The sequence below is a fragment of the Drosophila mauritiana genome, chromosome 3R (genome assembly GCF_004382145.1).
Source record: "Drosophila mauritiana strain mau12 chromosome 3R, ASM438214v1, whole genome shotgun sequence".
Classification (NCBI taxonomy): Eukaryota; Metazoa; Arthropoda; class Insecta; order Diptera; family Drosophilidae; genus Drosophila; species Drosophila mauritiana.
This window is the reverse complement of record NC_046670.1, coordinates 19,335,144-19,358,671: the sequence shown is the minus strand read 5'-3', so window position 1 is coordinate 19,358,671 and position 23,528 is coordinate 19,335,144. Positions and strand designations below refer to the sequence as shown.

The window sequence follows — 23,528 nt, the reverse complement described above, 5'->3', positions numbered from 1 at the left end:
ACCAGGGGCTCAAGTGGTTCGGGGAAAGAGCTCTTCAAGCTGTCCAGCGAAGAAAGAAAGAGTGACTTAGTGAGTACATAGGAGAGTAAGCAGAAGTCTAGGGGATTCCCCGTGTTCTGGTCGAGTTCTAATCGCAACAATCTGTTTTACAAGCTTATTTGAGAACCGATTAGATATGCTGATTAATAACTATAAAATATATCTTCTTCAAGTAACTATAACATTTTATAAAATATACATGGATTGCGAAACCATAGTGGCACAAAATTGGCAAGAAATACAATAGTTTTTTAAAGTTTCTGAAATATGTCAAGGTAATGGCAGTTGAATAAAACAAAAATAGGTAATTATTATTTGGCGTGCTTGAGATCTGTGATCATCAATTACTTTCGACCTTCGGCTGTCATCAAAGATCAATTGTCTCTGAAGATGCGTATCTTGACATGGCTGACATGTAAATCCTTAGCCTTATAGAGCTTGATCAGGTCTCCGAAAGCATCATCACCTCCTACACCGAATTAAGGTTTCACCGATATATATCTTTTCGACCTGGTGATTTATACTGGCCATATATCCGACCAGCGAAACTTTCCCAGTGGGTAACAATCAGAGCAAGCGAAAAATAGACATATGTGCGGATTGATCGTAAATAATTGCTTTATGGCCTTTTTCAGTGGCCGGAGGATTTTAACACGTCGCCCATCAAATGGCATAAAAATTCTTTGGCTTTTCCATTAATGACCGAGAAGTAAGATTTAGATAATTGAAAACCAGTTGCCCAGTTAAAAGGAAAAGCAGACGAAATCCCAACCGAACGGCAAACATAATATACCCTGATGTTTGTATTGTAATTGCGTTAAATGCATTAATTAGCCGGCCAGCGGACGAGAAAGAAATCATTGGAAACGACGTTAATTACCCGGCGGCTTATATTGTTTTGGCTGCTCGCCGACGGCAGCAAAAGCGAACTATTATTTCAATTGGAATTTAATTTCGAGAGTGGGCATTGTTTGTATTTGCCATTTTTAAAGCTGGCCTAAATGCGACTCGCCAGGGCTTGCAAAAAGATTTGCCCCACGGCCGATCCCATCCTATACCACCCGACCTTGAGAGCCAAACGAGCCATTAATGGCATCCCAAGTCACATTTGGTCTGGCTATGACCCTTTTCACGGTGTCAATAAACCCGGTTTCTGCAGAATCCATCTAGTTAGCGGTTGCCCCGGCATCATCCACACACATCGCATCTTATCTTCCATCTAAAAGATCATCCAATTCCACCATCAGCGACACTTAAGCTGTTATCAATGTTTCTATTTTCATTGCTTTTAAATTGCTGAGATGGCCATTATTGTCTCCTGTCTGCAAACGGGGCTGTAAAACTATAAATTCAATTGAAACACGATAAGCATCTGGGATTATTGTCTGTGCTTTAATGACTCGTAACACAACGTTTATTTTTAGTTTTCGGTAACATAAAAATCGTTTTTCAACTTTGTTGATGTTAAAAAAAAGTAAAATAAAAATAACACGACGAGGATGGGATTCGAACCCACGCGTGCAGAGCACATTGGATTAGCAGTCCAACGCCTTAACCTCTCGGCCACCTCGTCTTATGCAACCGTGGCAGCCAAATGCTCATTTGGTGGACCGCTTGCTTTACCGGCAAGCAGTGTTCATTATTGTCGTTCCAAGGCTTAGTTTTTATACACTTTGTCTGAGAAAATGACAATTTAAAGTAGCAGACAACCAACTTTCAAGCAAGCAACCCATATTGTTGTATATTTTGCTGTTAAAAATAAAGTACTGAACTACAAAAACCACCGCAATAACAATGTTCTAATGCTGATATGTACAGCTTGCTGTCGATAACAACGCAAATTGCTGTCCGCTCAGAATGAGTGGACTGTTGGGCCCAACTAAATTACATGACGAGGTGGCCGAGTGGTTAAGGCGTTGGACTGCTAATCCAATGTGCTCTGCACGCGTGGGTTCGAATCCCATCCTCGTCGAACCCTATTTTGTTTTGTAATATTCTTATTTACTTTTCCATATATTTTTAGCATAAATGGTATATTTATTTACTTTTATAGTAATTTGATTTAAATTATAAGAACAAATAAAGAACCCTAAGCAATATATAAAATATATTGGCAAAGAGCATATATATTGGCAAAAGCATTTCAAGATCAAAGAACTTCTAAAAAATGTATGGTAAGTCTATGTAAATTAAGGACATAATTCGCATAGTCTATTAATGCAAAATATTTGCATACTTTCTTTGAAAAAACGATCTAAAACATCGAATTCCAAGATGACGAGGTGGCCGAGAGGTTAAGGCGTTGGACTGCTAATCCAATGTGCTCTGCACGCGTGGGTTCGAATCCCATCCTCGTCGGTTGTTTCTTTTTCACTTTCTAATTTTATCCTTAATTTTATTTTATTGGTCTCCATATAAAATACATTTTTAAACTGTTCTAGGGTTAAAATTAATATACTTTTTTTTAAATGAAAGTATTAATTAAAGAAATAAATATAACTCGAAAGAGAGCAATAAAGCAAAATTTTTTTTAAAAAGGATATTTTCGACGAGGATGGGATTCGAACCCACGCGTGCAGAGCACATTGGATTAGCAGTCCAACGCCTTAACCTCTCGGCCACCTCGTCTTCGAAAAGCTTAATTGTGAAAAGTACTATTTCTGGCCAAAACCTTTCCAACTTCTTATCAAGAATCTATATGAACTGAAGCTAATTGAACCCCTTTGATGATAGGAGGTAATATGAAAACTAAACTGATAACACTGAGTTCCAATCACAGCCACACTATCCGGAAGTGCTTGTTCAATTTCTTTAGCAAGCTCTCAACTGTTTGTTTAATAATTGGGTCAATGGCATTGGCAAATTGAACTGCAAGCAACATCATTGGGCTTTCGAGAATTTGTTTGCTGTTAAAGAAAGTAGCTGAGTGTGGCTCGTGTGGGGCGAGTATTCAAGTGCAGCTAAAGGGTATTTAAGGCAAACAACTCTTTTAGAGCTTAAAACCCAACTAATAGAGCCAGAGGTATTGCGCGATGAAATTTTTTCATAAAGGGTATTTAGATACTGAGTAATTTGTTTACATAGTCTGTTTGGAGGGCGACTTCCTGAGGGGTTTTCAATAATTCAGAATCTCGTCAGCAGTCGTGCCGCTTCTGACCCAGTTCTCCGCCGATCTTCTGTCTTAGCTTCGATTTCTTTTTATATCTCTCTCTCTGTTGGTGTAAAAAACAAAAGTGGTTTACTTTAGATGGGCCATGCTCAAGCGATTGTGCCGGTAGCGAAGCGATGATGATGAAGCTGATGATTTAATACGCGAGCTTCTGCCTTTTTTAAATGGCAATGGCCATCAGCCGTGGTCCCAGCAAGCACGGCGTTTTGTTTGGGCCATGTTTGTGTCCAGGCTGTCAGTTGGTGTTAATGAACCCTTGTAGCCTGATAGCTGTTAGTTGTTTACGTTCCGAATACCGATACCAAGATAGTACTGCCAATTCTACACTGCACAAATCCACTGGTAGTACTACAATATGACTTACTGCATAAATAAAATGTACTAAGCTGAATATTAAATATATATAATGATATAAATCCATAAAACTAGCCAGGAGTTGCATAGTCGTATATTTTTTAACATAACAAGATGCCATGCTGACTTTCAAAGATTTTCGGGCAGTGCGTCAACGACATTGTCACCTAACGTGGCTTCGTTAGGAAAGTGGCCAAGTTTGATGATCCGCAGGCACGCGCGTTTTATATTTAGCCCCACACCAGGGCGACTGCGATCCTCGCGCCCGGGGCTTTGAGGAGCGGGGCTAGTCACGTGCACAAGGACATTCCAAGGCTAATTACGTGTGGCATGGGGCTTGGCCAAGTACTTCGGGTTCGGGCTTGGGCTTGAGCTTGGATTTGGGCTTGGTTCTTAGCTGGACTCTGGAATAGTGCCTTGAGTTGGGTAATAGTAATAGTAATACACACATAGAACACGAACCGTTCGTTATTGTCGTCGCTTGTTGCGGCAGTCGCCGCAATCTGCGGCATGTATCTGTATCTTTTGCATCTGCGTGGATGTTGCTGCTCCTGCTGCTGCTGCAACCGCCGCTTAATTAGCTGCGTAATTTATTATTGCTCTAATCTCAACGCCGGCGCCAGTGCCGCTGGCTTTGACAAATAAACAAATTACTCATATTAGAATATTAATAGTGCCTGCAGGGGTTTATCTGCACCGGAGTATCTGGAGTATCTGGCATAATTATGACCTGTTTGACAGACTGTTCTCTCCTGTCCCCCTTTCTTGTTCCTGGCCAGCCTGGGATTCTTTGACTGGCATTACACTGGCTCTTGCCTGGTAATCGTTAGGCGGACAATAAAGTTGCACACTAACTAAATATGTAGGCACGCCGATGCAATCGCACAATTATGCTCAATTATGCAACTGGGAAGAGATCTTTAGATCAGCAGGAGCAGGTGCTTTAAGCAGGCACTAGGTGCTATCTGCTTGGTGCTAGGTGCCATGTGGAATGCAGGGCGGATATCATTGACTAATGAGCCCATCTCCGACTCAAACTCGACGTCTTCTTTTGCCCTGTCATAAAAATTAAAATGCATAATCGCGGGCGTTTCTCGCAGGGCTCTTGTTACACCAGTCGAGGGACCTTTTGCCGGTGTAATTAACATTGCTCGCGATTCCACCAGCAAGTGCATGTGGATATTTATATAATTTGCAGCTGGCAGGTTTATTCACAGTCAGGGCTAATTAAGCCGGCGTTTAAGCCGCCGGCAATTAGCCGATTTATCACTTGCCACAGAACCTCAAAATCATGCCCTTAGATCGCTGAGAAAGGCCCGGCAAATGCAAACAAACTTATGGCCCAAACACTCTGCTTACTACACACTTAACTACTTGAGTTCGCTTCTTCAATGCTGCGCATGCGCAGCTCCCGTCGACGGCGCCGTCGGCAGAGAGTTGGGAACTGGGAATGCGGGGATTCTGGCCAGGCCCCCTTATATAAAGCGTCGATTCTGGCCGCGATCACACTCATTTCCAGTTGAACGCTCCTGCCGACCAGTGGGCCAATTTTGATTCGTTAGCATTTCGATTAGGACTCTCCTGCCAAATTAAGCAATCAACGCATTTCACTGACCAGGTAAATTTGTATATAAAGTGTTTGTGGAAAAAGTGTGAAAACATCAAACAACGAATTAAGGGTAATTGTTCAAAATTGCTGTGTTGGCTTAAAAATATTTTGAAGAAGATCACATACTTGGCAAAGAAATGGAAATATAGCGGCCTTACTTCAAAGTAGATTACAATTTAATAAGTAGATATTAGTAAACCAAAAGTGCCTACTTGATTTAATTAGGAATTATTAGCTTGGGGTATACTTTTTGCTCCGATCTCGGCTGGCGATGGGGTTCCAAAGTACTGTCCATATTTATTCCGTTGTTCACCTGTGCTGGTGGGGGAAAATCCGCTGGTTGCGCAATTGGAGTGTGAGAAACTAGCTCGAAGCATGCAAATCAGCTTGAATGGGGCTTGGGGTCAGTCGGGGATCGACAGAAGATTTACTCACCGCCAATGCCATGATCCAATTACAGCTATCAAATGGGTAACCACATGTGGAGCATCATACTAATGCTGCTGGTGCTAGAGCAACTAGTGACCGACTCTGTGGCAGCCAATCTAGCCCAGCTGGTGAAGAAGCAGAGCCAACAGAAGCAGGTACAATCCTCGCAGCCAGGACTGCAGGTAGGACAACAACAGCCGCAGGGACAGCAGATCCACACGCAGCAGTATGTCCAGGACGCATTGGGCGAGCAGCAGGACCTGAAGTCGGAGGACGAGGAGGAACACGATCCCTACCAGATGATGCAGGAGTCGAAACAGGAGTCGCGATTGCCCAACTCTGCCAACTATCCCTGGAGTCCATATGCCGCACCTCAGGGCAATCCTTACGATGCCATGCCCAAGATGTTGCCCTTCATTGGCTATGCCCAGCCGGTGCTCATCCCCGTCCCGCTCTACCTGGCTCCGGATATGTTCTATCCCGCCTTTTCTGGCGCCAGCAACGATCTCGAGGATGTGGTGATGTCACGAGCCTCCGGTGGTCGGCGTCCTGCGGCCAATCACGCGTCACCAGCCCGCAATTCACCCATCTACTACGTAAGACTGCCGCCCACACCGTATATGTTTTTGCCCAATATGCCAACGGCTCCATTTGGCGGCGGATTCTCACCACTGCTGACCTACCAGCCTATGCCCTCATTCTCCGCCTACGGCTCCGTGTTCAATTTACCCGTGAACTTCCTGGCCAACGGAAAGCCCACAGGAGTATACCAAATGAACGGATCCCCGGGTGAGGCGATGGGATCCCTGACACCAGGCTTGGGTGGCGGTGGATATGGAATGCGGCCACCTACGCCTAGTAATCCCTACAGACCCATGTCGTCGCCTTCGATGGGTGGTTACGGAGGCTCTCAGCAGAGCTTTGGACTCGCCTCCATGCCGGTTCCTCAGCAGGACTCCAAGCTGACATCGCTCAAGCGTCCGTTCGTGTTCAACGGTCGTCCCGAGGACATCTACATCCTGCCAAACAACTTGAGTCCGCTCTACAACGAGCAGAGCTACTACTAATTGCACTTCAGGCAAATGGCTGTGGGAGCAACTGAAAGTATTACATAATGCATTTACTAGATCGTCTTTTGGATCGTAATGAAGCTCGAGAAAAGAAATTTAATAAAATATACACTTCGAAACTAAAAATGTTTTATTGGGTGTAGCTTCCAATTTGACTTCATACAACGAAATAGCTTATTTTTATTATATTTATGTGTGTATATGTAATCTTCTGCATCAATTATATTTTGTATAAATTGTATATTTTTGGCCGAAAATATCAGATGGTGTAGACGAATAAATAGTAGTCATAATATCCTTATCATCCGATCTCCTCGGACTTTAAGCGGTAAAGGCTTAAGTAAATGCAGTCGGCCACACATCGATGTAAATGCCACAAAAGTCAAGAGGAGTGCTCCGCAATCAGTCACCAATGGCTGCCACCTGGGCTGTCTTCCGCCTGATATACTCCTGATCCCCCAGATTGATGGCAGCTCCAACCAAGCCTCCCGTTTTCAAATCGAACTCGTAGACGCGTGGCACGCAATTTGGAATGTTAACCTTTTCGATGGCCTCGTTGGAGATTCCTACGGAGTAACCATCGATGTAAACCATGAGCTATTGCTAAGCCTATCGAACTTACCCTCAATGTGCTGGACAAGGGCACGCGCCACAGTTCCGTGGACGCACATCAGTACCCGGGTGCCTTGGAACACCTCCCGCCTGACCTCCTTCCACACGGGTTTCACCCGATCGACGCACATGTGAAGGGATTCCGCGAGGGGGAACTCCCCGCGAGGAACATCATCGAATATGGGATTGCTGCAAATGGTGTAGAAGTACCGGTTCTTCTCATCGATGGGCGGCGGTACGCAGTCGTATCCACGTCGCCAGGCCTGAACCTGCTCCTCCCCATAGCGATCGGCTACCATTCGTTTCCGACAACCTGTCAGATTTCCGTAGTGCCGTTCGCACAGCCGCCAATCCTCCTTGATGGGCACATAGGCGCAGTTCAACTTGGAGAGTATCAATTCGGCCGTTTGACGAGATCTGCTCAATACGGATGAATAGACCACGTCGAATTCCAACTCGGATTGGGCGAGCGCGGGAATCGCCACAGTCAGGGCCTCCTGGACGCCTAGTTGTTAGATAAATACGAAAGTTAACTGGGTATCCTAAACTAATTTAATCCTAATCTCACCGAATTCACTCAATGGCGCATCATGCCAGCCGCAGAACTTGTTCTCTATGTTGAAATCACTTTCGCCATGCCTCAAAATCACCAAGCGATTTGTCTTCGTCATAAATTGGGAGCTGGATGGGAAAGAGATACTATTGAAAGTTTCAAAAATACAAGAAGTGTATATATATAAAAAGTGATCTTATAAGAAGTGTTACGCCCTAAACTTAAGCCAATACTATTTCACAGTTTACTATTAAACTTGACTTTACTACTCCCAGTCAATTTTTAATGCAATTCAAGGACATTTTCGATGGCCCGCTGGTTTTGCTCGTATTCCAACGCAGTGGCACTTTATTCTAAGCTTTATCTAACCTCGCCTCTTTATTTTGCTGTCGGTTTATCCACCATAAAGTTTAGTGGGGGGCTTAGTTGTCCGGTTGGGGGTGAACTGCAATCTTGTGGAGGTGCTAGTAGCTCATGACAGCGGATGATAAGGGTACCGATTTACCGAGCGCCGTACAACCGAGACTCGTGACTAGAGAATTTGAATGTGTGCTCACCTCGACACCGTCCGGATGCGATTGAAGCGCGGTCCAGTGGCGGAAACCCGCGAAACCTCGACAAAAAAAAAAGGAAAAAAAAAACAATCCGAAATACGAAAGCACGGCGCATTCCGCACATACTTTTCGGCTAGTGTATCTGATAGATACAAAGCGCGGCATGACGAGACAAAAACAAAATATAATTCGCATTATCTGATGTCCAGACGGCAGCATAATCACACGAACACACCCCCACAAAGCTGGCCCATTCATTCACACAGATACTATTTGCTGGCACGGCGTCGTTTTGGGTTTTTGTGTTTTGCTCGCCACGTTCTCGTTCGCTTTCGCGTTTTCGGTTCGCGTTCGAATCCCACTGGTTCTCCCTCCGATTCTCTTGCAGATTCCCCACCTACATATGTGGGTACCAGTACCAGGTAGCCGAATACTCGGGGGACACCAGATACTTCCTAGACGTAAACAACGCGCGCCCACACCTTCGCCTTCGCATACTTACGCCTGAATTTCGCGCATTGTTATTCTCGTGGGTTGTATCTTTTTTCGTATCTTTTTGTTGTATCTCTATTTCGTTAGGATTTTCGCGTGTGTTTACTTGGTGTGATGTGGTTGCCTTTATATACGTTACAGTTTGCTCTTCAAGAACTTGAAGAAAACCATGGTCTTCCCGTTGCAGCTGCAGCCACCACGTTCCTGTATCTTTCGGATGCCAATCCGCACTAAGCCCGATTCTTATTGGCAAACAATTTTATCGCGGCGCAGTTGGTTTTGTTGTTGTTTTTCGTTTATTTTGCTGTTGCTTTTGTTTTCTGTATTGTTTTGCGGCTGCGGCGGATATTTAATTGTTTTGTTGTGCTGTCGTTGCCGCCGAACAGCTGATTCGCTGGGTTTTACGCTCAATTTCGAATCGCGACTGGGGAAAATCAATAATAGTAACATTTACTGAAATTTTCGTATTTGTTTTTGTGTTTTCGCCATAAAATTGAGTTAAAACGAAGTGTTTACATTCCAGTCAACATGGTTGTCTAATTGTAAGTAAATGCATATTAAGTATTTATTTCGATTTTTGGCCCTACTTATTTAGCATCTACGAAGTACTTTTAATTACTTGTTGCTTTAGTTAAAATGAAAGGTGAGTAACATGTTTTTGAAAAACCTTTTTACGACAAAAGTAACAAAAACAAATTAGCTAAATTCATTTTTAAAATTTCCCATTACAATTTGTCTCTTCACTTCGATCAAGATATGTATATTCTGATCCGCGCCTTTCGACAATTCGTTTTTAAATTTAGCTGATTTATTAAATAAACTCACCTGAAAGCTGTTTCAAGTTCGCATTGTATAAGTAAAACATAAAGGTATGTAGAGCCATGTTCTATATTTTGTTTTTATTGTGCGGTATGTCTTTTAGATAATAAAAACTCTTTCAATTCTGCAGCTGCAACTGACGAAAACTGAGAAACTGGATCTCAAGAGTCTGCAGTCTGCTTACCTTTCTAAGCCAGGCTTACAAAATTAACATGTAATTCAAGAACCAACCAAAGAGCCGCGTATCTGACTTACAAGAGGATGTCATAAGCAGAGATCAAAACAAACATAACATAAAAAAACATTCGAAATATCTTAAAATATTGTAACCAAAAAAGTGCAGGGTATTTAAAACTTTAAAATATGTCCAAACTTATCTGTACGCAATACACAATGTTTAGTAAATAAACAATGTTAAAGTAAATAATACTTCATTTGAAACCTATTTCAAATATACTAGAATAATGTTGTTGCCAAATATAAATTTGTCCTTACAACCTTTGAATAAACTTTTCCTTTCTTATTTATTTATTTATATATATTATTTATTTATATAAATGGGACTTGCAGAACATAGATATTATACAACAGACGGCTTAAGTTATGCCAAGGAATTTCAACTTCAATTTGTGTAATCTGCATTTGTCCCTATCGAACCAAGTTTTTCAATTATAGTTTTTAATTTCGGGGTAACGGTGCTCAGACAGCAGTACGCGTAGCGGGTATGACAACTTCGAGTCGAGATTACCATCTATTGCTGCTCCGTGGAGCGTTTGACAATGTGGCTCTCCCAGTCCACGAGACGGAGACGGAAGCCAAACCAAAGCCCAGACTGTGGCCCATTGGTATAAAGGTTTTGGCCTAAGCCGATCGTGGTTCAGTCTGCAGAGCTACGCGCGTGCAAATCTTCGGTCTTCGGTCAGGGTTTACTGTGTGGAGCGTATTTGGACTAGATTGGCGAAGCCAACTCCTATAGCCTGTGGTAGTGTATAGCGGCGAGTGATCAGGTGGAAAATGCATCTTCCGGCTCTTGATGACTTCTATCAGCGTCTTCTGTTTCTGCTGCCGTTCGCCGCAAGTGAGTACCGAAATGCAAGCCAGTGAGGTGTGTCGCGTCCAAAGAATACGATACGGCTGTGGATCACCTTGGTATTGAGACGCCATCGATAGCAGGCTGATCGTCCCCAGACAACGTGCCCCAGATCTTTAGATTTTCCGACCCGGAACCGACCTGTTCACCTATTGCGTAGCCTTTGCCCGTACGGGAATTTATGAGCCATCCCCTCCGGCTGAACCGAACTAAGCCAAACCGAACCGAACCGAACCCTCATATGTCACACTCGACGCCCATAAAGCCGTCTCATCGCGGTTCATCTAATGGATAGCAAACAACCCGTTGGCTGTAAATAATAACAATAATTAAATTTGCATCCACAAATGCCCCATGAAACCCAATGAGCGCGTCAATTTCGGGGGCGGAGTAGATGTCGAAGTACCATCCATTGTTATAAGAGCGGCGTGTGCGATCCATCGCTCGGAACAATGTAAACAAAAGGAGGTTTCCATGGTCCGGACCCAAAATCAAGCAATTATGCTACGCTTAGACATAATCCGTAGGCTCTGCGAAATAGCTGAAATTGCGAAGACGTTTTGGGAAATTCGCAAGTGCAGAAATTGCTCCAACGGCCTTCCTAATGGTTTGCAAAGTGACCACGTCCATTGGTAGTGGCATCCACTATTGGGTATTTCGTCAAATATGGAAGCTTGCCCAAGATTGACCAAGAATTTGTGGGAATTGTAAAGACTTATATAACTTTGTTACAGATTTCAGGCCGACTGATTTCGACTACAAATCCCCGGAGAGGTGGCCCGAAAAATACCCAAATTGTGGTGGATCAGAACAGTCGCCCATTGCGATTAGCAGACGCAAGGCGATACCCCTTAACTTGCCGCCTCTGGTTTTCGCACTTTATGATGAGTTCTTCGATGAGCTGGTGACAGTTAGGAATAGTGGACACACAGGTATTTATAAGACGGACTTCTAAGTGAAAGGAAAAACTAATCCATTCCGTTGACAGTGGAATTTAAGGTTCCGACCACGATCTATGGCGTGAGGCCCTACGTAACAGGAGGTCTCTTGCGGGACTGCTACGATGCGGAGGCCGTGCACTTCCATTGGGGATCCACCGAGAGCAAGGGCTCGGAGCACCTGCTCAATGGACGCCGCTTTGATCTGGAAATGCACATAGTCCATCGGAACACCAAGTATTTAAACTTTGAGGAGGCTGTTAAGTACAGCGATGGCGTTACAGTACTGGCGGTGCTCTTTAAGGTTGTTCGGGTAAGTAAAGATGCGGGATTTGTTTGACCAAGATTCACTTACCGATATACCAATTCACTTTCAGTCGGGACCCTTCTTTTATCAGCCCGGACTCAGTGAAATCTTTAGTTCCCTCCTCCATTTGGGCAACTTTAATGCCAGCTACACTGTGCAGGAACGGCTCACCCTTGGATCCTTGTTGGGATCTCTTGACAGGGGAAACTTTTACACGTACAAGGGCTCCCTAACGACGCCACCATGCTCACCGGTGGTTCAGTGGCACGTGTTCGGTGAGGTCCTTCCCATTTCGCACCAGGATCTGCCCAAATTCTGGAACCTCCGAGATGAGCGCGGTCGGCCGTTGCTAAAGAACTTCCGGCCACTACAATCGCAGGAGAATCGACTGATATTCCACCGTCAACATATAGTGCCGCTGCAGCAGGAGCACCTGCAAGAACTGATATGGCTATAGCCATTAGATTAAATCTAACATCATCTCTGTAAATGAATTCTAACACCCTTTATTTAGATTGAATCTAACACCATTTATTTTTTTAAAAAGTAAAGTATTCTATATTCATTAGAGCTGATCATGCTTCTATTGGGGGAATCGAAAAGCCGAGCTACTAGTCTAGGGATTAGTCCTTCCTGCAAGCGAGGTAGGAGGCCAGCAATCCCAACTGCAAGGCGCAGAGAATCGTGCGTGGCACTCCCATCGGCATCTTCAATATGGGTTTCGGCATCGCCTGACTGGGCAGAGCGGCAAAGTGCTTGACCTGTATGTTGGCCACCAGAGAGTTGCGATTCAGCTTCAGAGTCGAGGGCATAGACGACCACTTAGCTGCCGGAGCAAGGTGTCTGTCCACTGGCGCGGTAGTCATCGTGTGGAACTCATGATCCCGTCCATCGAAAGGTGGCCGTGGCACGCGTACTCGTGGATTGATAGGCGGATGGAAGGGCGGCGCCACGACTACTTTGCGACGCTGATGGCCCAGTCCCTGGTAATCCCCCGTTCTGTCCTTTTCGAAGCTGGTGTCCATCGGTGGCCTAGACTCCAGGTCCGGGTCAGAGCTGTAGGGGTTATGACCCTTGTAGCTAACCCGACGATCCTGACCTCGTCGCATAACGCTGATCTTCTTACCCATTCTTTCCAGCTGTGCCTTCTGGTTTTCTATGATCTGACGTTGCTTCTCGAATTCGCTCGTTGTCTTAACGCTATCTGAATCACTAGATGGCTTCCTTAAGCCTCTTTTTTGCTTCCTTTTGCTTTCCTGCTTACTTAGACTAGCTGGTGAAGATTCCTTCTTAGAATGTAACGACTCATTTGGCTCGGCCATGGAGACATCCCTAGCGACTGGTTCAATCACGGCCTCAGTTTTTGATATCTTTTTATGCTTAGGAACCTCTTGATCAGATGCTGAAACATTTGGGTCCATGGCTTCGTCCTTGTTCCCAAATTCGACGGGTGCATTTTTGCGGCGAGGCTGCTGTTCCTTGGGCGACTGTGGTTTTGTTTGTGGCGAGGGTGGTGGAACAGATTTAGGTTGATTCTGGAACTGTGGACTGCCTTCACGGATATGAGATTGTTTACTAGGCATTGTTACTGGCAAAGGGACTGCGGGAATTTGGTTTGGAGTGGGGTTATTTGGTTGCTCCGTAATTTTCTTAGCAGCTTCTGGATTGGAGTCCTCCTCGGACAGCACCTCATTTGATTCGTTACTCCTGCTTGCGGACATCACATCCAAATCATGCTGCAAGGCTTCCTTTAGTTGATAGTTAAGATTCTGCAGCTTATCCTGGTCAGATTCGCTAAGTGTTTCCATCCGCTCGTTGGCATAAAACTTCTTCTCGTCGGAATCGATCTTTTCATTGTTCATTAGCCAATCCCACTCGTGGTGGCCAGTTTCTCCGGACTTGATATCGCTGTGGGGGCGCAAGTTAACCTCATCTTGGGTTTGATTCGGCCTTTGCTCGCTAATAAAGTTGATCTCTTCGCTCTCGGCTCCGCTAATCTCTTTATTCTCAGCCCTTACTTGAACGAGTTCTCTATCCTGATAGCTATCCACATTGTGGAATCTATCGTCATGCTCTATCGGAAGCCTGGAGTTCCCTTCAATGGTAGTTGAATCTTCCAGTTCCGCTGAAGAATAAAGATGGTGGGGCTTATCTGTTTGCTTTAGTTTTTGCCACTCGAGCATCTCCTCGAGCTCCAAGTTCTCTTTGGTATAAGTACGGTCTTTTTTTCCTATAGCTGGCTCCTCGTCCAGATCAAAGTCGTTTTCGTCTTGAAGTTTCATTTCAATGTGCTTCTCGGACTCCAAGGGCTCCCCGGAATCGGTGAACATAAGTTTTTTAAGCTTATTAGAATCTGATCTTAATTTATACTGATGGTTATCTGTTGCTTCTTCAATGGATTGCTCTTCCTCCGCGTTGTATCCAACAAATTCGGATTTATCTGCCGAACTTTTCCATAGGCTTCTCTCGTCTTGCATTTCACTTTCAAGCTGCCTATTTTCTTCGTCCATTAGGCTTTTTAGTTTAGCAGATTCCTCATCTAGTTGGCTTCTAATTTGAGATGGTTCCTCCTCTGTTTGGCTTCTTGGTTCATAAGCTTCCCCTTCAACTTGGCTTTTCACTTGCAAAGACTCCCCTTCAACTTGGCTTTTCAGTTGCGAAGACTCCCCTTCAACTTGGCTTTTCAGTTGCAAAGACTCCCCTTCAACTTGGCTTTTCAGTTGCGAAGACTCCCCTTCAACTTGGCTTTTCAGTTGCGAAGACTCCCCTTCAACTTGGCTTTTCAGTTGCAAAGACTCCCCTTCAACTTGGCTTTTCAGTTGCGAAGACTCCCCTTCAACTTGGCTTTTCAGTTGCAAAGACTCCCCTTCAACTTGGCTTTTCAGTTGCGAAGACTCCCCTTCAACTTGGCTTTTCAGTTGCGAAGACTCCCCTTCAACTTGGCTTTTCAGTTGCGAAGACTCACCTTCAACTTGGCTTTTCAGTTGGAAGGGGTCCTCCTCCATTTTGCTTTTTGCGATTAGGTTTTCCATTTTTTCTTTATCACCGAGAGCTTGAATTGTTTGTCTGATAGATTTTATAAGATTTTCTTGTGCTTTAAAATTTGCCGCTTCTTGTTTATCAATCTGCTCTTTCAGTTGATTCACTTTTAAACGCTCCGTGAAATTTGTCTCCGCATTCTCCATCTGCTGGCTATTTTGTTTTGACGAATGCAGTGGCTCGGATTCGCAACTCAGATCCAGGACATCAGGCGAATCCTTCGTAGTCAAGCCACTGGGAATGCCTTTGCTGGCCATATGATCGGATTCCGCGGAAGTGTTCGTTATGTGTCCGTGGCCCATCCTGACATTGTCATCCTCTTGGCCTGCAGACAATCTTGATGAAATTACTGTCATGGCTGCATCGCTAGCCATTTCGTCTTCCTTCTCTAGCAAGAGCCGCACTTGGCGATTGCCTTCATCGATGTCCATTTTAAAGGCCACCCCAACATTCCCCTCCCGTATGTCATTATAGAGCCGAGCAGCTTGCACACTCAGACGGCTTGGCATGATTTTGGTCTCAACACAGGAATCCCGTGACGCCACTTTTTCATGGTACGTCTCCTCGACGTCGTAATCGTTTACTTCTGTCCAGTCGTCCAAAACCTTGAGTTGCTTAAAGTTTTCGTTTCCCGCCTCGGCCAATATCCTATCTAAAGCAGTCCTAAGTTCGGGCAGGCCTTGGTCCATTTTTAGATCGTCCTTTTCATGTTTCAGTAAATGTGAAATGGATGAATTGCTGTAAAAGGCATAGTGATGAGTTGAGGCTAATTTGAACATTAAAGTATCTTACCTTAGATCCGGGTGGTTTCTCAGTGCTTCTACCATCAGTTCCGGCGGAGCCTTTCTTTGGCATATAAGATGGATGGCCGTGAAAAGCGGAAATCTATAGTTTTAGAAGGATTTTTATTAGTGTCTAAAAATGTATACACCTAGCTTATACATACTCGTGTTGCATAAGCCCATTCTCCAAAAATGCATTCACATTACTGGCCACCATGGGGCCCAAAAGCTTGCGGCCACTGTGGAGGTTTGCTTCTATTTCTTCAATGGTTTGGCCTGATGTTATTAGGCTCTTTGCAAATGTGACGTTTTTATCGACTTTAAATTAATACAGTTGGATATTATACACTTGTTAAGTGGTTCATATTTCTTTGTACATACCTAAGCTGGAAGCCACCGCGTTTGCCACGCCACAGCTCTCATAGAATGTGGACATTTTGGAGGAGGGAAAGAACGTCTTAATAAACCGCATAATTTCCTTGACACCCAAGTGAACAGCTGCCAACCGTGCGTTCTCACCCAGACCCAGACCATCTATGAAACCCGCTCCCAAGGCAACGACGTCTGTAAGCGTTCCACACAGCTCCACCCCGTCAACGTCATTAACAGAAATAACTCTGCAGTTATTGGTTTGCATAGCAGCGATCAGCAGCTTGGAATGAGAATTATCGCTGCAACCGATGGTCACCTCACACAGCTTTCCCTGAGCCATCTCCATGGCACTATGTGCGGACATCATGGAGTAGCACGGGATATCCAGACTCTCGCTAATTGCGTGTGATACAAGCTCAATCCCCTCGCCATTCTCGCTCAACAATCCTTTGGTCATGGAAACAGCAAATGCCGACTCCTTAACATTACCAGACAGAATGTTGCAGTAGGATTGCACGAACTCCAGCGGGGTGGAAAATACCAAAATATCTGCGTTCTGGGCAGCTTCCAAAAGATCATTCACAGCGATCTAATACAAAAATATTTTGTATAATGCAGACACCAAAACACTGCAAGAATTTCCTTACCAGGTTATTGGGCAGCTTGATCCCAGGCAGATACTTGACATTCTCGTGACGAGTGTTTATGATCTCCGATAAGGCAGTGTCCCGAATCATTTCGTCGTAGACATATAAATGCACCCGGCTGTCGAAGTCTCCCTCCAAGACATTGTTGCTCACGACGGCGGCCATGGCCGAGCCCCTAGAACGGCCATTTCAAAGCAGTTAAATGTGTCTTAGACTTGGTAATTGAGAGTACTTACCAGCCCTCAGCCCCAATGATGCATATTTTCAACTTTCCGGCCATCGATCCAACTTTAAATCAACGAACAACAATAATTTAGGGCCGAAACGCGACCAAATGACCGCCTGTGTGTTAACTGGATGTAGAATGCTTTAAATTTTTATTATGAATTTTGATAGTCCAGAGTTAGGTGGCGTCCAAATGTGAAGTGTATAGGATGAATTAAAGTACTTGGAAGGCAAACACCCAACCTACTTTACGAGCAGGGACGAAACTCGTAGACAACACCGGACGCATTATCCATTCTGGTCTGCGCCCGCATTTCGTGCTCCTGCTGCTCCTCCATTTCTGATATGGCGCGGATTTCGAACTCGGTGATAATTTGGGATATGCGGCTCTTGGCTTCCGCCGCCAGTTTGGGTGGCAAGCTTTTGACACTGATGCAGGCGCTCTCAAAGAATAGATCGTAGCTGTTTCTATGAGGAGCAGGGGTATCAGCCGCCGGTGGAGCTGCAATTGGTGAAGTGACTTCATCTCGCTGGGAGCTCAACCTTTTGAAGTACGCCGAAAGCACTTTACGGTCTTGTTCGATGCTCTCGACAAGTTCCTGGCGGTTCTGCGGCATTGTCCTTGAATAGGGTAGCTGGCTTTTCTGTAGCGCTATGTTGTTCCGTTTGATGAGTAGCAAACCTTTCCTCTCGGGCTGCAAATGCATAATTTCGTTTAAATATTTGGGCAAATTAAATATTTAAGGGCAACTTAGTAATGATACCTCTATATCTTCTTTAATGTATGAGGCTTCCTGCACTTCGTTGCCGCCGTGTTCAGGGGTCGTTTCATCATATACATTTGAAGTGCTCCACATTCTTATTTTATAATTATTCCGGCACTTAAGCCTTTAAATTGCATTAGCTGCTTCAATTTTAATAAACATTGGAAGTAAATACAACCGCTCTTTGGAGATGGCAGTAGCAGTAGCCTCTAGCCTATCGATAATCAGTCCGATACAATTTCTCGCACCTATTTTGAATAGTTTGTTCCATACATCTAAGAAATAAATCTTATTGATCTTATAAAAATCGATAACATTTATTTTAAAATTTAAAATTAATGTATGCATTTGACTATTGTATGCCTCTAAATCCATACTGAAGGACAAGGGATTGTCATGATGGGCGCAGTGTGAGGGATTCATTAGCTTGAGGGTTTGGATTCAGTGCGTCCGTTTGACTGGTTTCACTGAGGCCGCGAAGCTCGAGCTCACAGATCAGCTGCGATACCCGCATCTTAGCTTCCGCCACCAACTTTGGCGAGAGGGCTTTCACGCTGGAACTGACGCTTTCGAAAAACAGATCCACATGATTCTTCTCTTTGGGCGGTGGTGTGTGACTTAGGGTCCTCTGGCTTCCCATCAGCTCACGGAAGGATTCCATGAGTTCGTTTTTGTCCTGGTGGATCTGCATTAGTAACTTTATGCCGTCCTGCTTAGAGGCAGAGGAGGAGCTGTCACTGCGATTAACATGGCTTGACGGGGGTTCGGTAACCTTTGTTGTGCCCTCTGTCTCTGATAAGAACTCCTGTTTGGGTACTGTCACCTTCTCACTGGCTGCAGAACAAAGCCTTTGATCAGCAACGACCACCACTGGCATAGGCTCTGGAGGGGAAGGCGGCTCCAATTCGTGGTTTTCAGCCAAGGGCTCCATCACTACCAATTTACGCTGGTGATAATACTTGCTACGCTGCTGGCGAATCCGGAACTCCTGGGCCGCTGCGCCTTCGCCCTTTGTGAGCAGAGCCTCCAGATTGCGCTTGTGCTTGGTGGTTCGCTCGTGCCGCACCAGGTGACATCGATTGCAGTCCATGGTGCACTGGCAAGCGCGGCAGAATGGCTTGTTAGGATCCTCGGCCGCCCGTCGGAGCCATGGATCGAAAATCTTGAGCCACTTTTCGCAGAACTTCTGGTTGTATTTGGGTTTCAGAGTTCTGTGCTCCTTGTCCCGCTTTAAAGATTGCTTAGAAGTCCGCTGCTTTATCATTTTGTCTGTCTTCCTACAAGCAATGCTTTCGTACAGAATTTGAGAGTTTCCGGGCTCAAGGACTTACCATTCCGAATCGGAGGTGTTTTCCGAGAAGCTCATTTTCGTCTTTTCGAAGTTGTTTACAATGGGTTGGTTTGTTATGATTTTGGGATCAGCTGTTTCAGCCAAGCGCTAAGCATCATCGGTACATACTGATTATCGATAACTAGGCGCGAACATTTAAATGTGTGAATTATGCTAAGCGAACAAACATTAAAAAAAAATTATAAATAAAACTAATAGCTAGTACAATTAAGTGTATATAGATCATTTATTTGAGGTTTAATTTTTTAAAGATATATACAACACAAAACATTTATATAGTAACATTTGTACAATATTTTTAGGTATTCACACTATTTGTAAAAGGCATTTGTTGGTGGTCAAATTATGAATTTAATTCTTGGTTAAGTGCTGCTTACAATATTCCCAAATAAATAGTGATCCAGCCACGTGTACATTTAGAGAGCGCACTAAACCATACTGGGGAATTTCGACGGCGTAGTCCAAGAATCCAATTAGGTTCGCTGGTATTCCATGTTTTTCATGCCTGATGAGGGAACAATAATAATAATACGTTTTCAAAAAATTAGCCTAATGTGTTGGTTACGAACCCCAAAAGTAGAATGCTCTTCTTGGGAAACTTAAAGTCAACAAAGTTTGTGCTGTGTGCAGTTTGCTCGGCGCCAACGATTTTATAACCCTCCATTTGCTTTTCCAGCAGGAATCCAGCAAGCGATTCTGGATTCACTTCAAGTATGTTTAAAGTTTTCTCAGCAGTCATGCTAAAAAATTTGAAAATGATAACTATATAAAGCAATATAACCAGGTTATTGCGGCGTTTGACGTTCATACCTTAAGTTTGTAAAATCGCTTTTCTCCGCCTGCGATTTCAGACCCAATATTAGGGTATTAACGCCCAGAACTTCACAGGTACGTGCCAATCCGCCTAGATTTGGCAATTTGTCTATGAGCGAGGCCACCACAATGAGTTCGTGGTCATCTCTAGCTTTGCTCGAGACAACAAAGTCACTTTCTGGATATATATCTCCGACGGGATTCATTTTTCGCTGCACATTTCCGTTTAATGCAGCCAAGGACGATGTAAGCTCAGGTATCAGAACCGATTGTTTCCGTTTAAGCGTTTCAAGGGCGCGATTTAATTTCATTCGAAAGTTATAGGAGCAACTAAAAAAACAGATGTTTTCATCAAATGGTGCATTCGTCATCATCAGAATGCAATCCGAAACGGATGTCGGGCATTGTTTGCCTAGTTCTGGTAACAAAAGTCGAGCTTCACACTGAAACTCAGTTAATTTTTCGCTCAATGTAACCTCGATGGACTTCTTCAATACATCAGCTACTGGCATTTGAATGCTAAGAATATCAAAATATTAGTAAAATCGTTCGGCAACAGGTTGTATAATAAACATTGCATTACCTATGAACCACGCACTCGCTACAAAGCCGATGCAAAACCAATTGGGCCAGCAAACGAGTCTGAAAATTCGCTCCCATTGTGAGAGGCAACAGGACGTCAAAAACTTCGGCAAGCTGTTCATGGTTTATGCTTTCCCATCGAGTCAAGCAGTATATGTGGACTACTGAGACAAGCGAAATTTGCTGGCTCGGCTTTAGAGTTGCCAGCAGCTTTAAGTGCTCCAGCAATGGATCTATGCTTGGCAACATTTTGGAGACAAGGTACTCGTACATAAAGCTAATGTTAGGCTGATCGCTGGGACACAAGGCGGCTTCCCACAGGTTGTCCGACCATTTCCATCTGTCGCTTAGGTCAAGCAGAGCTTTGCCTATTCGCATTTTCATTCTGTGCTCTTTGCAGTTTGCAAAATAGCGTGGTTTTCTTCTGGACAGGTCATTGTTCATTTTAAGCAAATCGTCACAGATGAAGCTGATATCCAAACCAGTACTGTTCTTCGCATATTGAATAAATTGCACTCGATCCATGGCTCCAGTATCCGAGATTTGCTCAAATGCGCGTTCAATGCTGCGGAGATATATTATTAACGTTGCATATATTAATTTCGCGAAAAAAATATTTATTCTCTTGCCGTGCATCGCCAGTAGTGGTTTCTCCCTGCAGCATTCTTTTTATAACAAACGAGGGTGGTGCCTTAATATAATCTTCACAGTCCATTGCACCCAAAAGAAAGGTGTTTTTCTCCAGAACGTTCACTACGCACTTTTCATATTCTTCTGACGAAAGATTTTGCACAGCATATTTTAGGATGGCTTGTCTGGGGATCAATGAATTAATAACTTAACTAATAATAGAGAATATTAAATACTCACGTTTCCATGACCTTTAGTTTTCCCAAACGGGATATAAAGGCGGGCAACACATTCTCGTCTGCCAATGGTTTATCATGCGTGGACAATATATTTGACAGGGTGGCAAATGTTTCTTCAGTGCCCCGATCCAAAAGTTCCAGGGGATTTAGGTTCAGCACTTCTAACTTGCTCCACGTCGGAAGATTTATCTTTACGAAAAGATCCACAGAGTGCTCGAGCACAAAGGACTTCTCCTCTCTGGTCTGGCAATCCAATCGATTAAGAAGGTGCTGCTGCATCTGCTCTAGACTCACACCACTCTCAAGGAAAGATGTGTCTAGATCATAGACAGAGCGATAGAAATCTAAATACTGTTCTGGGTGATCCAGTTCCCGATGCAGAAATATGGGTAAAAGTCGCCACCAGCCATGTTTGGATTTTGGAACTGTTCGTAATTTCTCCAAGAACGCAACAAATACATCGTGTTTATAGTCCATTTGAGATACAAGTTCACAGCAACGAATGTTGAAACTAGCAATATGTTTTTCCAAATTGCTGCAATTTCTTATTTTTTGTGCTAGTTGTGAATGAGATTGATACCGGTCGATGGTATTGTACAAAGACTCCATGAAGAGAAGGTTATCTCCCAATGACAGGTTGTCAATCGTCGCCTTTAATGGGATTTTAATCAAATAATGTTTAAAATTTTTGTATGTAAACTTACACTTAAGGAGAAAATCACATAATTGATGGCTTCACCACGCAAAACAGGATTTTGGAGGGAGCGAACGCGAGCGCCCAACTGAAACAGCAGCTCCTTGGAAACCACCGGCAGCTGTTTTAGCTCCCATGTTTGAAGCCAGTGGATCAGCGGGACTGCATGCCACGGAACGCAGACAAGCGCTTTCAACAAAATCTCAGCCGGGAATTGTGCACTGAAATTAGTTATTTGCTGCTTGGTGAGGCAATCGGACACCTCCGGATTGTAGAGCTGCGTTCGATTGGTAGCAGCAAGGAATTGCGTCAGAAGATTAAAACGCGATATCTGTTCTAGGCTAAAATGGGATAGGAAGTACTTCAGGGTCCAGCGCAACACGAGGATGTTGTTGTCGCCCAGGAGGTGTATGCACAGAATCCTTAGCCAATCCAGCCAATCCTCACTCAAATTGTTAGACATCAGGCCCATGCGCGGCAGCAGGGTGCTCAAAGTGGGCAGCACAAGGTGGGACTGCTGCTCCTCCAGGTTCTCCATGATGCCCACATACGAGCTCCACTGAACCTCGCTGCACTGCAGAGCGGCAAGCACTTCCTCGATCTCCTGCAACTTGTGCATCAGAAAATACGCTGAGCGCCGATCATCGCGCACATCAGACTGCAGAAGATTCCACGTTAGCACAAGCAGTTCTTGGGCGCATTCCGTTCCCAAGTTGTTGACGAAATCGTCGAAAAGGTGTACCAGGATCTGGGCCGCATGTGGTTGCCGCTCATTGCTCTGACTCAGCGACCAGAGCTGCTGCAGCACGAACTTAGCTTCGATACGAGGAAACTTCCGTATATGAAGCTGCACGCAGACCAGTAAATTGGCCACCAGTTGACGCCGGCTGGCCGAATCCTCACGGCTGTCGGCAATCACCACGGAGACCAGTTTGTGAAACACTTTTGGGCCAAAGCGGACGTTATACTTGCTGTTCGTCTGCAACAGGTTGTGGATGCACTGCAGCACCCGCTTCAGGGCCAGCTCGTTGTCTTTGTGCATGCACACCAAATCGTAAAGCATGTCGTCCAGCTCAGCGATCTCGCCGAGCAAATTCTGGTTCTGAATATACGTTTCCACAGCCTGGACCACAGCGTGAGTGGTCGTGGCCGTGGTGGCTCTGGTCGTGGGCAATGACATGGCAGTGCCTTTTTCTCGCGATGAAGAACACTCTATAAGAACCCTCTTTTTAATTTAAATAATGTCAACATCAACCAGCTGGGAGAATTAGAATTTCGCCATTCCTCATGTTGTGGTGAAATCACTTGCAGACGATTAATATCGAACATTTCATATTCTTCATCAAGTGGTGAAA

At 44.4% G+C, this 23,528-nt stretch overlaps 7 protein-coding genes and 4 non-coding genes across 15 annotated transcripts; 4 read left to right on the top strand and 7 right to left on the bottom strand.

Moving 5' to 3' along the window:
• Positions 1-1,530: 1,530 nt before the first annotated feature.
• Positions 1,531-1,612, bottom strand: Trnas-gcu. Its single transcript has one exon. It is a non-coding gene; the product is annotated as a tRNA-Ser (tRNA).
• A 317-nt stretch (positions 1,613-1,929) lies between these two features.
• Positions 1,930-2,011, top strand: Trnas-gcu. The gene has a single exon. It is a non-coding gene; the product is annotated as a tRNA-Ser (tRNA).
• Positions 2,012-2,315: 304 nt separating this feature from the next.
• Positions 2,316-2,397, top strand: Trnas-gcu. Its single transcript has one exon. It is a non-coding gene; the product is annotated as a tRNA-Ser (tRNA).
• A 188-nt stretch (positions 2,398-2,585) lies between these two features.
• On the bottom strand, positions 2,586-2,667 carry Trnas-gcu. The gene has a single exon. It is a non-coding gene; the product is annotated as a tRNA-Ser (tRNA).
• A 2,397-nt stretch (positions 2,668-5,064) lies between these two features.
• LOC117145010 lies at positions 5,065-6,789 on the top strand. Its single transcript, XM_033310503.1, has 2 exons — positions 5,065-5,180; positions 5,632-6,789. The coding sequence occupies exon 2, from the start codon at positions 5,639-5,641 to the stop codon at positions 6,665-6,667; it is 1,029 nt and encodes a 342-aa protein (XP_033166394.1). The 5' UTR covers positions 5,065-5,180; positions 5,632-5,638; the 3' UTR covers positions 6,668-6,789.
• Positions 6,790-6,890: 101 nt separating this feature from the next.
• LOC117145012 (phosphoglycerate mutase 2) lies at positions 6,891-9,411 on the bottom strand. 3 transcript variants are annotated; one of them, XM_033310505.1, is made up of 4 exons: positions 8,892-9,411; positions 7,851-7,963; positions 7,293-7,787; positions 6,891-7,236 (listed from the first exon to the last, which is right to left on the bottom strand). In XM_033310505.1, exons 1-4 carry the CDS (start codon positions 8,906-8,908, stop codon positions 7,073-7,075), a joined length of 789 nt encoding a protein of 262 aa, XP_033166396.1. In that variant the 5' UTR covers positions 8,909-9,411; the 3' UTR covers positions 6,891-7,072. The 3 variants fall into 3 exon arrangements, with proteins under 3 accessions (XP_033166396.1, XP_033166397.1, XP_033166395.1); XM_033310506.1 differs by having other exon boundaries at positions 9,016-9,410; XM_033310504.1 differs by having other exon boundaries at positions 9,021-9,410.
• Positions 9,412-10,320: 909 nt separating this feature from the next.
• LOC117143171 (carbonic anhydrase 12) lies at positions 10,321-12,532 on the top strand. The gene is made up of 4 exons (XM_033307685.1): positions 10,321-10,778; positions 11,525-11,722; positions 11,779-12,041; positions 12,106-12,532. Exons 1-4 carry the CDS (start codon positions 10,715-10,717, stop codon positions 12,490-12,492), a joined length of 912 nt encoding a protein of 303 aa, XP_033163576.1. The 5' UTR covers positions 10,321-10,714; the 3' UTR covers positions 12,493-12,532.
• LOC117143168 (myosin-10) lies at positions 12,518-17,326 on the bottom strand. 2 transcript variants are annotated; one of them, XM_033307680.1, is made up of 7 exons: positions 17,112-17,326; positions 16,876-17,050; positions 16,238-16,817; positions 16,021-16,174; positions 15,867-15,959; positions 14,539-15,812; positions 12,518-14,508 (listed from the first exon to the last, which is right to left on the bottom strand). In XM_033307680.1, the coding sequence occupies exons 1-7, from the start codon at positions 17,153-17,155 to the stop codon at positions 12,659-12,661; spliced, it is 4,170 nt and encodes a 1,389-aa protein (XP_033163571.1). In that variant the 5' UTR covers positions 17,156-17,326; the 3' UTR covers positions 12,518-12,658. The 2 variants fall into 2 exon arrangements, with proteins under 2 accessions (XP_033163571.1, XP_033163570.1); XM_033307679.1 differs by having other exon boundaries at positions 12,518-15,812; positions 17,112-17,325.
• On the bottom strand, positions 17,236-18,067 carry LOC117143170 (protein suppressor of variegation 3-7). Its single transcript, XM_033307684.1, has 2 exons — positions 17,865-18,067; positions 17,236-17,795 (listed from the first exon to the last, which is right to left on the bottom strand). The coding sequence occupies exons 1-2, from the start codon at positions 17,955-17,957 to the stop codon at positions 17,349-17,351; spliced, it is 540 nt and encodes a 179-aa protein (XP_033163575.1). The 5' UTR covers positions 17,958-18,067; the 3' UTR covers positions 17,236-17,348.
• Positions 18,068-18,190: 123 nt separating this feature from the next.
• LOC117143169 (protein suppressor of variegation 3-7) lies at positions 18,191-19,273 on the bottom strand. Of its 2 annotated transcripts, none has more exons than XM_033307683.1 (2): positions 19,196-19,273; positions 18,191-19,141 (listed from the first exon to the last, which is right to left on the bottom strand). In XM_033307683.1, exons 1-2 carry the CDS (start codon positions 19,228-19,230, stop codon positions 18,259-18,261), a joined length of 918 nt encoding a protein of 305 aa, XP_033163574.1. In that variant the 5' UTR covers positions 19,231-19,273; the 3' UTR covers positions 18,191-18,258. The 2 variants fall into 2 exon arrangements, with proteins under 2 accessions (XP_033163574.1, XP_033163573.1); XM_033307682.1 differs by having other exon boundaries at positions 18,191-19,153; positions 19,196-19,265.
• A 149-nt stretch (positions 19,274-19,422) lies between these two features.
• Positions 19,423-23,470, bottom strand: LOC117143832. Its single transcript, XM_033308683.1, has 7 exons — positions 22,184-23,470; positions 21,481-22,130; positions 21,240-21,425; positions 20,612-21,175; positions 20,026-20,547; positions 19,785-19,955; positions 19,423-19,720 (listed from the first exon to the last, which is right to left on the bottom strand). The coding sequence occupies exons 1-7, from the start codon at positions 23,351-23,353 to the stop codon at positions 19,567-19,569; spliced, it is 3,417 nt and encodes a 1,138-aa protein (XP_033164574.1). The 5' UTR covers positions 23,354-23,470; the 3' UTR covers positions 19,423-19,566.
• Between the last annotated feature and the right edge of the window lie 58 nt (positions 23,471-23,528).